This window comes from Callospermophilus lateralis, chromosome 12, assembly GCF_048772815.1.
Source record: "Callospermophilus lateralis isolate mCalLat2 chromosome 12, mCalLat2.hap1, whole genome shotgun sequence".
NCBI lineage: Eukaryota > Metazoa > Chordata > Mammalia > Rodentia > Sciuridae > Callospermophilus > Callospermophilus lateralis.
The window spans coordinates 76,253,265-76,268,476 of NC_135316.1; the positions used below are offsets into that span (position 1 = coordinate 76,253,265).

Consider the following 15,212-nt stretch of genomic DNA (forward strand, 5'->3'; position numbering starts at 1 on the left):
TTAGCACCCCTCATCTCCTCCCCTCCAAAGAAACATCCTTTGAAAACTCATGAGTACAAATTCTCACCCAAAGAAGAGTCAAAATGCTTTCCCCACATCCAGGCAGGCAAAACTCTCTTTAGTCTGGTAGACTCCTTCAGTGCATTTTTGTTAGTTTCTGAAATGCCCGTATGGAAGGTTCTATTGACTCACTAGCATGCTTTTCTCCCCAAATTGTGCATGTGCGTCTATGTGTGCACATGCCGGGAGGAGTGGCTGTCAGTCTTCATCACCAGCAAATCTCCACCTGGAACACACATAGACACAACCGCTGCACAGGACCAGTAAGATCAGCACAGTGTGACTGAGCACCAGGACCCCTACGGCAAAGAGGTACAGGGTTTTGTCACAGTATGCCTGGGGCTGCTGGAAAGGGGGAATAAAGTCAGGCAGGTACACAGAGAAGACCCAGTAATTCCCCAGAATAAACCAGAGGAAGAGGAAGAGGCTGAGGATGAGGTGGACGTAGTATTTGTGCGCGTTCTGTCTCCAGGGATACTCATCATCGTCGTCGTCATCAATCACCAGAGCCTTGGACAGAAGCCGCCTCATCCTGGTGGAGTCATACAGCAAAAGAGACACCTGGATGGTAATGGGGTGAGGGTCATAGGGGAGGGTGGAAAAGTTGTGGGGAACAGAGGGAGTAGAAGGGGGAAAGATGGGGAGAGAGAGAGAGAGAGGGGTTATGAAAAGTACATATACTGGAGTTAGAAGATCTGCCAAAGAAGGACATTACATTTGAAGAATTAGAATTGGAACTGGCATGAATGAAGACATAAATCCACAGTCCGCAAGCTTGCTGGCATCTTCCTCCTGGATGCAGGAGCCGGTTTGGGTACAGGTTTAGCTAGCATAAACTTACTCTATAGTGAGGCTTGAACCAACTGGCCTCTCTATTTTTCTAGCGCATTTGCATGACACCTAACAGTACAGGAGTGATACCTGGTGGATGCTAACGCACCTCCCAGCCAGGCCCTCTGTTTTATGAGGAACCATTCCCCTGCCATTTGCAGGCCACGTCACAGGCCTGGCAGCTCCAGGCATCACTAGTCCCTTCCTGTCCTCCTCCTACCCACCCAAGCTGCTTTCCTTTGGGCTGTTTCCACCCTTCTCTGTCCCCAGGATCTGCATGCTGAGTGGGGCCCTGGAGCGACAGCATTGTCCCCGCTGTCCTCACATATTTCTCAAGTCAAGAGCACACACCTTCTCCTTGGAGCAATACTCTGGGGAGACAAAGACCATCTCTTCCCCTGGCAGATGGCCCCTGCCTGACTCCAGTCTGACACCCCTTAGAAAGTCAGTTTCCATTTGATTACACAAAGAATCCCCATTGCTACCGACTTGACTGGCCTCAGACCCCATGTCTCAGCGTCCCCTCGGAAAACACAGCCAGGGAAGAACATAGCCTTCTTTGCTGGGGAGACCTTTGGCCATTCCCCGGCTTCCCTGTGATTTCCTCTGAAAACCGAACCTGCTTATCTCTTCTATCCCAGCTCCCCACCTCCCCTATGGCCAACCTCAGGGCACCCCGAACCCAAGGACAGCAGGGCTGAGAGGGAACCCTCTGATGGCCAAGAGCATGCAGGTTGGTGAGGGGAGAAACCCAGAGCCCGAATGAAATGGAAGGGTAGGGAGGAGTCAAGAAATGTCACCAATGGGAATCCAGACTGGGGCAGTGATGGGGACAATGATATCAAGAGGCCTGGGGAGCAGAGGAGCCCAAGCTGTGCATTTGAGGTGTGTGACAACCTCGGGTTTGGACTTGCTCCGTTTAAAATTCTGGATGGACATGCAGGTGATGGTGGCCAGCAGGGGGTGGTCAGAGGCTGGTGGTGAACAGAGACAGGTGAGGGCTGTGACTGAGATATGGGAGTTATCTTTGTGCTGGTGACATCTGGAAATGGACATTGCACAAAAGGACAGACACCCTGGTGCTGGGTGAGGTGCTTCGGGTACAGTACCTCATTTAATTCTCTCAGCAATTAGGTGCCAAATAAATTTGTGCACAGAAGGACCCAAACTGAAGCCATCAGGCTACAGAGTCAACAGTGATGTTTGTTTGCTGTGTGGTGTAATTTACAGGTGATTTTGATGTTCTTCTTGGTACTTATCTGTATTCTGTTGTTTTCGACAGTAGAGAGCTATCATTTATGAAAAAATAGCAAAATTTAAGTAGTTAGTCCCAAACTTGGCACTTATGACTGACTGCATTTAATACCTATACTAACCTATGAGCTATAGATGACTAACCCTGCTTCCTGGTCGAGGACACTAAGGCTCAGAGAAGTTAAGTCACTCTACTCAGTCCACAGTGAGTGAAGAATGAGATGGTGGCACATGCCCGTAATCCCAGTGGCTCCAGAGTTTGAGGCAAGAGGACTGCAAGTTCGAAGGCAGCCTCAGCAACTTGGCAAGACCCTCAGCAAACAGTGAAATTCTGTTCCAAAAATAAAAAAGTAAGAGGACTGGGGATGTAGTTCATTGGTAAGGAGCATCTGGGCTCAATACCCAGTACCAAAAAAAAAAAAAAAAAAAAAAGAGATGGCCATCAGCCCACACCTGTCCGACCACTATATGTACCACACCAAGTGGTGCTGGAATCAGAGTGGCTCTCTCCTGTGCCAGGAGAGCCCTCCCATTTGGTAGTCCTGTTCCAGCTCTCTAGGAACAAGACCTGCAGCTTGGCTGGGAGGCAAGATGTTTCTCTAAGAAGAGCAATGGGACACCTTCAAGGAGTCCGGCATGGAGCTGGCTCATCCAGGAGGGCTTCCTGGAAAAGGGGGCATACTCAGACCTCCTGGGAGGGCAAAGACCAAGGGAGATGAGAAAGCCCCTCGACTGGAGCAGAGGGGCCTCGGTGAACACCACCTTTCTTTTCCTCGTCAGCTCAGGTGGCAATGCTCTGGACGTTCTAGAACACTGCCCAGCAGACTGCCGTGAGCATCACCTCATTCTTTGGGCAAATCCCCTACCCATCCTAGGTCTAGAGAGGATAAAGTGTGCTACCTGCCCTCCGGGAGGTCTGTTCCCTTGCTCTTGGCACACAGGGAGCCACAGGACACCCAAGGTCCTTGGTTCAGGCTGTCCTCTTCAAACCGGTTCTTGGGCCCAGTGGCGCCATGAGAGAGGAACTAGGTGGGGCTCATGCATTCTGCCACTGACACCAGGAAGCTACAGTAAGGGGACCTGTTGCCCAGGTTTTCTGGCGCCAAACTTGTCCCTTGCTTCTCCACCAACATTTTGAGTTGTGAGTTCTTCCAATAAACTATCTCTTTAAGTTAGAGTTGTTTTCTTTTTCTTTTCTTTTTCTGTTATTGGTGTTCATTGTACTCAAAAGAATTCCTGATGCCAGGTCCTGCCTCATGGGGGCGCTATAAGGACAGAATGAGTCCCAATGGGGACACAGATGTCAGTACAGCACCTGCGAAAGGCAACCTGCTCATGGTGGCACTAGGAAGAGGGACACTGGAGGTGAGGTGGAGTGTTGGGTAGATAATGGCCACCAGATCAACGTGGTTTTTTTTTAGTTGTAGTTGAACACAATACCCTTATTTTATTTATTTATTTATTTTTTAATGTGGTGCTGAGGATGGAACCCAGGGCCTTGCACGTGCTAGCCGAGCGCTCTACCACTGAGCCACAACCCCAGCCCCAGATCAGTGTTTTTGAAACTCTCTTTTAACATGATCTAAAGCAACAAATATATTTTACATCATGACCCAGAAATTGGGTAACTTGAAGTCCTTGGGAACTCAGAGAAGTCCTGGTCTGTGCTATTGTCCTGCCATGATGATTATTAGAGTCCCCTTGTCCTCTCAAAATGATTTCCGTTTGGATGACAAATGATATGGTCAATTCACCCAAACCAGGCAGGTGTCCATATATAGTATTACACAATACTTATTAGGCACTCTCATATTTTCTGTTTTATTTTATTTTTAAATCAGATCACAACCTGCTAAATGCATTTTGTGATCTAGTAGGTCATGGCCCTCAGCTCTTTTTGGTAACTCCGGGAAATGCCACCTCATTTCTCAGATTTCTCTTTGAATGCAGTACCCTGATGCTATGTGGTACATTTCACTAAATATACTGGGCTGGGCAAACCATGTTGGGGGACGGGTGTTAAATACAAAGCCTTATCGTCACAAGTAACCTTGGGCCTCTGGGGGCACCATAAACCTATTTGCTGCTGCTCTATTGTTATGGACTCACTGTGTATTACCTCACCATGTTGAGCACCAAAATTTAATTTGGCTTCAAACAGTTTTAGATTGCCAGGAAATAATAAAAAAAAAATCGATGCTGTTTATTAGAGCCCTGGTTTGTTCATTAAAATAAATTACCTTTGGGTTCTGAGCCGGCTTTTGTAAAGGAAAAGCTGGCTGTTATTAGGAGGCTGACCCTGTGGACAGCAGCAGCTCTACAGGAAAGTTCCAGGCAGCAACCTGGTGATGAGGCAGTCAGCTGGGGACGGATGACAGAGGTAATTACTACTGAAAACTTTGCTCTTGTTTTGAGCATCTCCTTGGTGCTCAAGGCATTGCCTAACACCTGGGGGCCACAGGGGATATGCAGCCTCACTGAGCTGACAGCCTCTGGGTTTCTTTGGAGCCAGACAGAGCCTCAGGAGAATTCCTGGGGAATGTTGTTATAGGGATGATAACGTGTATCTGTACATTCCAGAACATTGCCCACCAGAACACTGCTGTTGGGAAATGAAGCTCCAATGGTTAGTTCAAAATCAGACATTTCCCAAGATGTCATAAAGCTTATGGATAGCCATTACATACGAGAACACATATATATTTTTTTTTTTTTAATTAATTTTTATTGTAGGTTGTTCAAAACATTACATAGTTCTTGATATATCATAATTCACACTTTGATTCAAGTGGGATATGAACTCCCATTTTTACCCCATATACAGATTGCAGAATCACATCAGTTGCACATTGATTTACATATTGCCATTCTGGAGTCTGTTGTATTCTGCTGCCTTTCCCATCCTCCACTATCCCCCCTCCCCCCTCCCCTCCCCTCTTCTCTCTCTACCCCCTCTACTGTAATTCATTTCTCCCCCTTATATTTTCCCTCCTTTCCCCTCACTTCCTCTTGTATGTAATTTTGTATACCCCTGAGGGTCTCCTTCCATTTACATGCAATTTCCCTTCTCTCTCCCTTTCCCTCCCACCTCTCATCCCTGTTTAATGTTAATCTTCTTCTCATGCTCTTCTTCCCTACTCTGTTCTTAGTAACTCTCCTTATATCAAAGAAGACATTTGGCATTTGTTTTTAAGGGATTGGCTAGCTTCACTTAGCATAATCTGCTCTAATGCCATCCATTTCCCTCCAAATTCTATGATTTTGTCATTTCTTAATGCAGAGTAATATTCCATTGTGTATAAATGCCACATTTTTTTTATCCATTCGTCTATTGAAGGGCATCTAGGTTGGTTCCACAGTCTTGCTATTGTGAATTGTGCTGCTATGAACATGGATGTAGCAGTGTCCCTATAGTGTGCTCTTTTTAGGTCTTTAGGGAATAGACCGAGTAGTGGAATAGCTGGATCAAATGGTGGTTCCATTCCGAGCTTTCCAAGAAATCTCCATACTGCTTTCCAAATTGGCCGCACCAATTTGCAGTCCCACCAGCAATGTACAAGAGTACCCTTTTCTCCACATCCTCGCCAGCACTTGTTGCTGTTTGACTTCCTAATGGCTGCCAATCTTACTGGAGTGAGATGGTATCTTAGGGTGGTTTTGATTTGCATTTCTCTGACTGCTAGAGATGGTGAGCATTTTTTCATATACTTGTTGATTGATTGTATGTCCTCCTCTGAGAAATTTCTGTTCAGGTCCTTGGCCCATTTGTTGATTGGGTTATTCGTTATCTCATTGTCTAATTTTTTTAGTTCTTTGTATATTCTGGATATTAGGGCTCTGTCTGAAGTGTGAGGAGTAAAGATTTGTTCCCAGGACGTAGGCTCCCTATTCACCTCTCTTATTGTTTCTTTTGTTGAGAAAAAACTTTTTAGTTTTAGTAAGTCCCATTTGTTGATTCTAGTTATTAACTGTTGTGCTATGGGTGTCCTATTGAGGAATTTGGAGCCCGACCCCACAGTATGTAGATCATAGCCAACTTTTTCTTCTATCAGACGCCATGTCTCTGATTTGATATCAAGTTCCTTGATCCACTTTGAGTTAACTTTTGTGCATGGCGAGAGAAAGGGATTCAGTTTCATTTTGTTGCATATGGATTTCCAGTTTTCCCAACACCATTTGTTGAAGATGCTATCCTTCTTCCATTTCATGCTTTTAGCCCCTTTATCAAATATAAGATAGTTGTAGTTTTGTGGATTGGTTTCTGTGTCCTCTATTCTGTACCATTGGTCCACCTGCCTGTTTTGGTACCAGTACCATGCTGTTTTTGTTACTATTGCTCTGTAGTATAGTTTGAAGTCTGGTATAGCTATACCGCCTGATTCACATTTCCTGCTTAGAATTGTTTTTGCTATTCTGGGTCTTTTATTTTTCCATATGAATTTCATGATTGCTTTCTCTATTTCTACAAGAAATGCCGTTGGGATTTTGATTGGCATTGCATTAAACCTATAGAGAACTTTTGGTAATATCGCCATTTTGATGATGTTACTTCTACCTATCCATGAACAGGGTATATTTTTCCATCTTCTAAGATCTTCTTCTATTTCTCTCTTTAGGGTTCTGTAGTTTTCATTGTATAAGTCTTTCACCTCTTTTGTTAGGTTGATTCCCAAGTATTTTATTTTCTTTGAGGATATTGTGAATGGGGTGGTTGTCCTCATTTCCATTTCAGAGGATTTGTTGCTGATATACAGGAATGCCTTTGATTTATGCGTGTTGATTTTATAGCCTGCCACTTTGCTGAATTCATTTATTAGCTCTAATAGTTTCTTTGTAGACCCTTTTGGGTCTGCTAGGTATAGAATCATGTCATCTGCAAATAGTGATAATTTGAGTTCTTCTTTTCCTATTTTTATGCCTTTAATTTCTTTCGTCTGTCTAATTGCTCTGGCCAGTGATTCGAGAACTATGTTGAACAGAAGTGGTGAGAGAGGGCATCCCTGTCTTGTTCCAGATTTTAGAGGGAACGCCTTCAGTTTTTCTCCATTCAGAATGATGCTAGCCTGAGGCTTAGCATAGATTGCTTTTACAATGTTGAGGTATGTTCCTGTTATCCCTAGTTTTTCTAGAGTTTTGAACATAAAGGGATGCTGTACTTTGTCGAATGCTTTTTCCGCATCTATCGAGATGACCATATGGTTCTTATTTTTAAGCCTGTTGATGTGGTGAATAACATTTATTGATTTCCGTATATTGAACCAACCTTGCATCCCAGGGATAAATCCTACCTGATCATGGTGCACAATTTTTTTGATATGTTTTTGTATCCAGTTCGCCAGAAGTTTATTGAGGATTTTTGCATCTAGGTTCATTAGAGATATTGGTCTGTAGTTTTCTTTCTTTGAAGTGTCTTTGTCTGGTTTAGGAATCAGGGTGATGTTGGCCTCATAGAATGAATTTGGAAGTTCTCCCTCTTTTTCTATTTCCTGAAATAGCTTGAAAAGTATTGGTGTTAATTCCTCTTTAAAGGTTTTGAAAAACTCTGCTGTATACCCATCCGGTCCTGGGCTTTTCTTAGTTGGTAGTCTTTTGATGGTATCTTCTATTTCCTCAATTGATATTGGTCTGTTTAGGTTGTCAATATCCTCCTGACTCAATCTGGGCAAATCATATGACTTAAGAAATTTATCGATGCCTTCACTATCTTCTATTTTATTGGAGTATAAGGATTCAAAATAATTTCTGATAATCTTCTGTATTTCTGAAGTGTCTGTTGTGATATTGCCTTTTTCATCCCGTATGCTGGTAATTTGAGTTCTCTCTCTTCTTCTCTTTGTTAGCGTGGCTAAGGGTCTGTCGATTTTATTTATTTTTTCAAAGAACCAACTTTTAGTTTTGTCAATTTTTTCAATTGTTTCTTTCGTTTCGATTTCATTAATTTCAGCTCTGATTTTAATTATTTCTTGTCTTCTACTTCTTTTGCTGTTGTTTTGCTCTTCTTTTTCTAGGATTTTGAGTTGAAGTATTAGATCATTTATTTGTTGGTTTTTTCTTTTTTTAAGGAATGAACTCCAAGCAATAAATTTTCCTCTTAGAACTGCTTTCAATGTGTCCCATAGATTCCGATATGTTGTGTCTGTGTTTTCATTTATCTCTAAGAATTTTTTAATTTCCTCCTTGATGTCTTCTATAACCCATTGATCATTCAGTAACCTATTGTTCATTCTCCAAGTGATGCATGATTTTTCCTTACTTCTTTTATTGTTGATTTTCAATTTCATTCCATTATGATCAGATAATATGCATGGTATTATCTCTACTCCTTTATATTGTCTAGTAGTTGCCCTGTGACATAATATATGATCTATTTTTGAGAAGGATCCATGTGCTGCTGAGAAAAAAGTGTAACTGCTTGATGTTGGGTGGTATATTCTATATATGTCAATTAAGTCTAGGTTATTAATTGTGTTATTGAGCTCTATAGTTTCCTTATTCAACTTTTGTTTGGAAGATCTGTCCAGTGGTGAGAGAGGTGTGTTGAAGTCTCCCATGATTATTGTATGGTGGTCTATTAGACTCTTGAACTTGAGAAGAGTTTGTTTGATGAACATAGCTGCACCATTGTTTGGGGCATATATATTTATGATTGTTATGTCTTGTTGGTGTATGGTTCCCTTGAGAAGTATGTAGTGTCCCTCTTCATCCCTTTTGATTAACTTTGGCTTGAAATCTATTTTATTTGAAATGAGTATGGACACTCCTGCTTGTTTGCGAAGTCCATATGAGTGATATGATTTTTCCCAACCTTTCACCTTCAGTCTATGTATGTCTTTTCCTATCAGATGCGTCTCCTGAAGGCAGCATATTGTTGGGTCTTGTTTAGTGATCCATTCTGCTAGCCTGTGTCTCTTAATTGGTGAGTTTAAGCCATTAACATTTAGAGTTATTATTGAGATATGGTTTGTTCTTCCAGCCATATTTGTTTATTTATGTTACTAAACATGGTTTGTTTTCCTCTTTGATTATTCCCCCCCACCTTTACTGTACTACCTCCCGCTGTTGGTTTTCATTGATATTTTCCATTTCCTCTTCCTGTAATATTTTGCCGAGGATGTTTTGAAGAGCTGGTTTTCTAGCTGCAAATTCTTTTAACTTTTGTTTATCATGGAAGGTTTTAATTTCATCTTCCATCCTGAAGCTTAATTTCGCGGGATACACAATTCTTGGTTGGAACCCCTTTTCTTTCAGTGTTTGAAATATGTTATTCCAGGATCTTCTAGCTTTCAGCGTCTGTGTTGAAAGATCAGCTGTTATCCTGATTGGTTTACCCCTAAATGTAATCTGCTTCCTTTCTCTTGTAGCTTTTAAAATTCTCTCCTTATTCTGTATGTTGGGCATCTTCATTATAATGTGTCTAGGTGTGGCTCTCTTATGATTTTGCACATTCGGCGTCCTGTAGGCTTCTAGGATTTGGGATTCTGTCTCATTCTTCAAGTCTGGGAAGTTTTCTCGTATTATTTCGTTGAATAGATTGCTCATTCCTTTGGTTTGGACCTCAATACCTTCCTGTATCCCCATGACCCTTAAGTTGGGTCTCTTTATGTTATCCCATATTTCTTGAATGTTCTGCTCATGGTTTCTTAACAGCTTTGCTGAGCTGTCTATGTTCTTCTCCAGTTGAAATACTTTGTCTTCATTGTCTGATGTTCTATCTTCTAAGTGTTCTACTCTGCTGGTAGTATTCTCAATTGAGTTTTTAAGTTGGTTTATTGTTTCCTGCATTTCCAGGATTTCTGTTTGTTTGTTTTTTATAACCTCTATCTCCCTGTATAATTGATCTTTTGCTTCTTGGATTTGTTTGTGTAATTTATTGTCGAAGTGGTCGAAGTGGTCTTTCATTGTCTGATTTTGCTGTCTAATGTCTTCCTTGAGACTCCAGATCATCTGAAGCATGTATATCCTGAATTCTTTATCTGACATTCCATCTGCTGCAGATATTACCTCTTCTAAAGTTGAGTTGACCTGCATTGCTTGTGGTCCTTTCTTTCCTTGTCTTTTCATACTGATCGCGTTTCTTTCTGCTTGGTGAAACTGTTGTGTTATTGATTTTTCCCCCTATATATTTACATTGCTCTTGTATAGCTGCAAAGTCTCCCTCGCAGGCTTTGGCGGTGGCTCTGCCCCTCCTCCAATTGAGGCAATGTGCCTTCCACGCCAGGAGGCCGCTGTACCTGTACTTTCGATGGGCCTGTTCTTTCGGTGGTCACAGGTCCGCCTACCTTGCAGGCGTGAGCAGCGGCTTTGCCCCTCCGCTGGCCACTAGGCCTGTTCTGTCTGTCGGTTGCAGATCTGTCTACCTAAAAGGCGCTGGTGGCGGCTCTGCCCCTCCCCCGACCGTGGCGATGTATCTGGCGGGCCACTGGGCCTGTTTTGTCGGTGGTCACGGTTCCGTCTACCTTGTACACGCGTGGAGCAGCTGTTTCATTAGTGCCTGGGCACACTCTCCTTGTTTGCCTCCCTCAGGCCCTAAGTTTGTAGAGCTTGGGGCTGAGAACCCCCAGCAAATTTGCTTACCTTCTGGTAGCCACGCCCCCGTATCTGGTGCTAGAGACCTCAGTTGTCAGCACTGGTGGGGGCTGTAGCTGGGAGACCCGCGCCGCGCGGCTCCCGCCGGCTCCTGCGTCAGCGCCGCCTCAGCTCCCGCCGGTTCCCGTGCCGCTGCCGCGGTTCCCGCCAGCTCCGTCCGGCTCCCTCGCCGCTCCTGCTAATTTAGAGTCCGCTGGGAAGGAATCTCTTTGGCCGATCTTTGGTGACTTCCCCTCTCTGCTATGGCGGGCCCCTGGCTCTAATTCTCGGCAGGTCTCCTTTCAACGGAATTTTGCTAGAAGATCCTCAGTAGGTAGAATGTAGCTGTTTTAATTGGTGTTTCTGATCCCGTTAATGTGGAGATATTGAAAGTGCAGCTGGAATGCAGGAATGCCAGCAGCTTATCCAGCAGGTGAAATTTCCCACTTAGCCTCAATCAGGTGGTCTCCAAATACAAAAGGCTTTGGCTCTACACCATTTCCTGGCTTTCAGTATGCTTACTTCTCCCTGATAGTTTTTTTTTCCAGCTCCTGTGTAGTGCAGAAACCTTGAGAACACATATTTTTAAAGACATTCCTTTGATGTCTTAAATCAATAGCATGCATCCCGACTCGGCTGTGGCCCTCAACACCTCTGGCCAAGATCTTTTGAAGGATCCCAGCACAAGGAGGAAATTGACAAAGAAACCAGACAGTGACTCTGAATGAAATTTTATATATGGCACTCTTGATTCTGTTTTCTGCTTCATTTTTATGAGTCCTCTTTGGAAAAAATAGATACTATGTTTTCTAGTTTTGATAGGAAGCTGTGAGGTGGGCTTGGAGGTTAGGAAGAGTCACTGATAAGCACAGGTTGACCTGAGGTACTTTTGGCAAGTGTAACATTTCTGTGACCAGGGATTTTGGAAACCTAAGTTTCAGCTCTGCCTGCCACTTGATATTTCTTCTTCAGTCGCTTTCCTGTTTGAACAGATGCCAATACAACCCATGACCTAATCAGGTCTCCACATGGGCTTGAGAGTCAGAGAGAAGCTCTCTTAGCACCAGACACCAGAGTTTAATGGTTGGTTGACGACTGAAGCCAGTTTAATTCCACGTGGTCAACTGACACATAGCAAAAACAGAAATACAAACCCCTAAACAACATACCTTTCAGCTGAGTGTTGCGGTGCATGCCTACAATCCTAGCTACTCAAATAAAAAGGACTGGGGGTGTAGTTCAATGGAAGAGTGCCCCTGGGTTCAATCCTCAGCACCATGCTCTCTCTCTCTCTCTCTCTCTCTCTCTCACACACACACACACACACACACACACACAACCCACCTTTTCACCAAATACAAACTCTTCTGCCCTAAACAGCATACTTTTTTAAAAAGAAGCACAAAAAAAGGTTGTGATGAATTCAATGGCCAAACTGGCTAGTCAGTTGGTCACTCCTCTGTTGGTCACTCCTCTTGTTAGATCCAAACTAAAACTTAGCACATTGAACTCAATAGCAGGAAGAAAGCTATTGTAGATATCCAACCCTTGGTGAAGGCCTCTCATCTGGAAAAATCTGTGATTCTGAAGCCAAACCTATCACTTCAACGCCTCACTTAGGGGGATATTGTCCTGGCACCCTGTGAGTAGCTGAAAATTAACAGATATGTTCCACCCTGACAGTAAGTAAAACTTGAGCAAGAAGGACAAACCATAGTTTAAATACTGAGATTTCACCTCCAGTCAGAATGGAATTTTCAAGAATGCAAGTAACAATAAATATTGTCAAGGATATGGGGGGGAAAGGCACACTGATACATAGCTGGTGGGACTGCAAATTGGTGCAACCACTATGAAAAGCAGTATGGAGATTCTTCAGAAAACTTGGAATGGAACCACCATTTGACCCAGCTATCCCATTCCTCAGTCTATACCCAAAGGACTTGAAATCAGCCTACTACAGTGACACAGCCACATCATTGTTTATAGCAGCTCAATTCACAATAGCTAAACTATGGAACCAACCTAGGTGTCCTTCAATAGATGAATGGATAAAGAAAACGTGGTATGTGTACACAATGGAGTATCACTCATCCAAATAAGAGAAATGAAATTATGGAATCTGCTGGTAAATGGATGGAACTGGAGACTCATGCTAAGTGAAATAAGCCAATCCCAAGAAACCAAAGGCCGAATGTTTCCTCTGATATGCAGATGACAACACACAATAAGAGGCAGGGTTAGGGAAGAATAGAAGTTCATTGGATCGGACAAAGGGGGATGAAGGGGAGGAAGGGGGATGGAAATAGGAAAGACAGTAGAATGAATCAGACAGAATTTTCCTATGTTCATATGTGAATACATGACGAATGTAACTCCACATCATGTACAATCACAAGAATGAGAAGTAATATTCTATATATGTATAATATGTCAAAATACATTCTATTGTTATATATAACTAAAAAGAACAAATTAAAAAAAAAAAAAACACCTTACCTTTAAGGCACCGATGATCCCACCCACTAGCAAATATAAGGGAATGAGAGGCTGTATGGGGCAGTCCTCCAAAAACTTCATTCCTACCCAGGGAAAACAGAAAGGGATTGAGAGATGCATTCAAGAGCACCAATCCTGGTTATGAAGATGAGCTTAACACCTAAAAAGGCCAAAATGTTAGTTCCACAAACCATAACTCCACTCCCTGCCCTGCTGGTGGGATCCTCTTGGCCTCATGGGCCACCGGATCTTCAGGATGCTCGGTGGGTTGACTCTGTAGATCCCACTCTCCTGGCAGAATGTATACCAGGAAGCAGAGAAGTTGCTCTTTTAAAAGCAGTGACGCTTCACTCGGGCCTGCAGATGCCCAATGGGTATCTAAAAGCAGGACGAAGATTGGCATCTCAGCCTTCATTCTGTATCTGTCTCCTTTATTATCTTCGACTTTGGGTCAGGGGTCTGCTCAGCTTGGCCATATTAATCCCTTAAGGAGTGTTCATCTCGTAACTAGCAATACAAGGTTTGTTAGCCCCAAGTTTACCTAACTGATCTCATTTCCCTCTGAGACTGAGGCAGGATTTGCAGCACCCTGTTTCAGATCCATGGGGTGATGCCTACAAGGAATATACCTTCCAGGAACAACTGGAGCAGGACATCAACCCGTGAGGGGACCCCTAAGCAGGAGCCATCATCTCATGGAAACTGAATTGCCTCCTTCCAGGATCCCAGGTCCTCTCGAGAGACAAGGACTTCTCCAGAGCCCCCTTGCAGAACAAGAACTGAGAGAATGATCGATCAGACCACTTAATTACACAAACCTCTTGCCCCTGCCCCAGTTCTTCCCCTATTTAAAGCTAAAGCTCCTGCCAGCACCCAGAAGGCAAGGCAGGGCTGAGCGGCTGCGTGTCACTTTGCCTTCCCAGGGTGGCCCTATTGTTTGTAGTTCTTTTCCTGTTCTTCACCATTACCTTTTTTGTTTGGTGTTTGGAGCAAGGAGGTGGATCAGGTTTGTTGGGATCCCTGGCGTCAGGCCTCTGGCCTACAATTCCAGGAACAAATGAATCATCAGACAAAGCAGGGACAGACGTCACTGCACCTTTTATCCGGGTACTGAGTGGTCATGAGTGTACCGTGCTCTTATGAAAAGCTGGTGTATGTATGACAGTTCATGCTTTCAAGGATTCTTTTTACAAAAGGACTTAAAGAATCCCTTTAAACACTCAGTTCCCTTGATATGCTTAAAATAAGGTTCAATTTATGGGTCACATTCCCAAAATGCATCCACTGAGTAAAATGAGAGGCCTTTATTCTTCCACTGCTTCCAGGGGGCAGAGGAGCCAGCAGGAAGCCCTTCCACCTGTGCAGGGCTGTTGTCATGGTCATTTTGTCATTACCACTGACCATTTTGCTCACTGGACCCCCCAAGCTGGGAGACATGTGTTTCCTGAGGCATCTTTAGCAACTGGGTATGCAATACTGCTGACCGCCCCCAGCTCAGACCTCCACACTCTTCCTTCAGGATCATATTTCTTCCTAAAACAATGCTTTTCCTACTTTTCTTAGGTCTTTATCTTCTAAGCCTATTATTAAGCAATAATATGATGCATCTTTTTTAAATACAAGAAGGAAATGTCTTATTTCCCTCATTAACATAACTAGATCCAGTGACCAGGCTGCGGAGGGGTTCAAGCACACAACTCTTCTGTGTAGAGGCATGGATGGATATGTGCCTTCATATTGCCAAGGCCCCTGTGGGCACACAGGGCTGTGTGACTAGTTCTGACCAACTGGTTGTGGGACATTGGCATCAACCATTTTAAAACTGATACATGATCCTTCTTTCGCCTCCTGCTTTAACCACCTGGAAAACAATGAGCTGAGAGGGCCTCTCTCTCAGGACTGAGGCAGTTTGTAAAGCTAGGGGTCATGTTTATTGCCTTGGGGAGTCTCCTGAGGCTCTGGGATGACCCCTAATCCACAATGGAATTTTCATGAGCAAGATA

General features: G+C 43.6%; 1 protein-coding gene across 1 annotated transcript in view; it reads right to left on the reverse strand.

Moving 5' to 3' along the window:
* Positions 1-258: 258 nt before the first annotated feature.
* The window catches only part of Tmem272 (transmembrane protein 272), a 31,628-nt gene continuing 16,674 nt past the window's right edge, over positions 259-15,212 (reverse strand). Inside the window, exons 3-4 of the mRNA XM_076872042.1 lie at positions 13,210-13,292; positions 259-621 (exon numbers count right to left, since the gene is read on the reverse strand). Of these exons, the coding sequence (XP_076728157.1) occupies positions 259-621; positions 13,210-13,292 (446 nt within the window). The remainder of the gene's footprint in view (positions 622-13,209; positions 13,293-15,212) is intronic.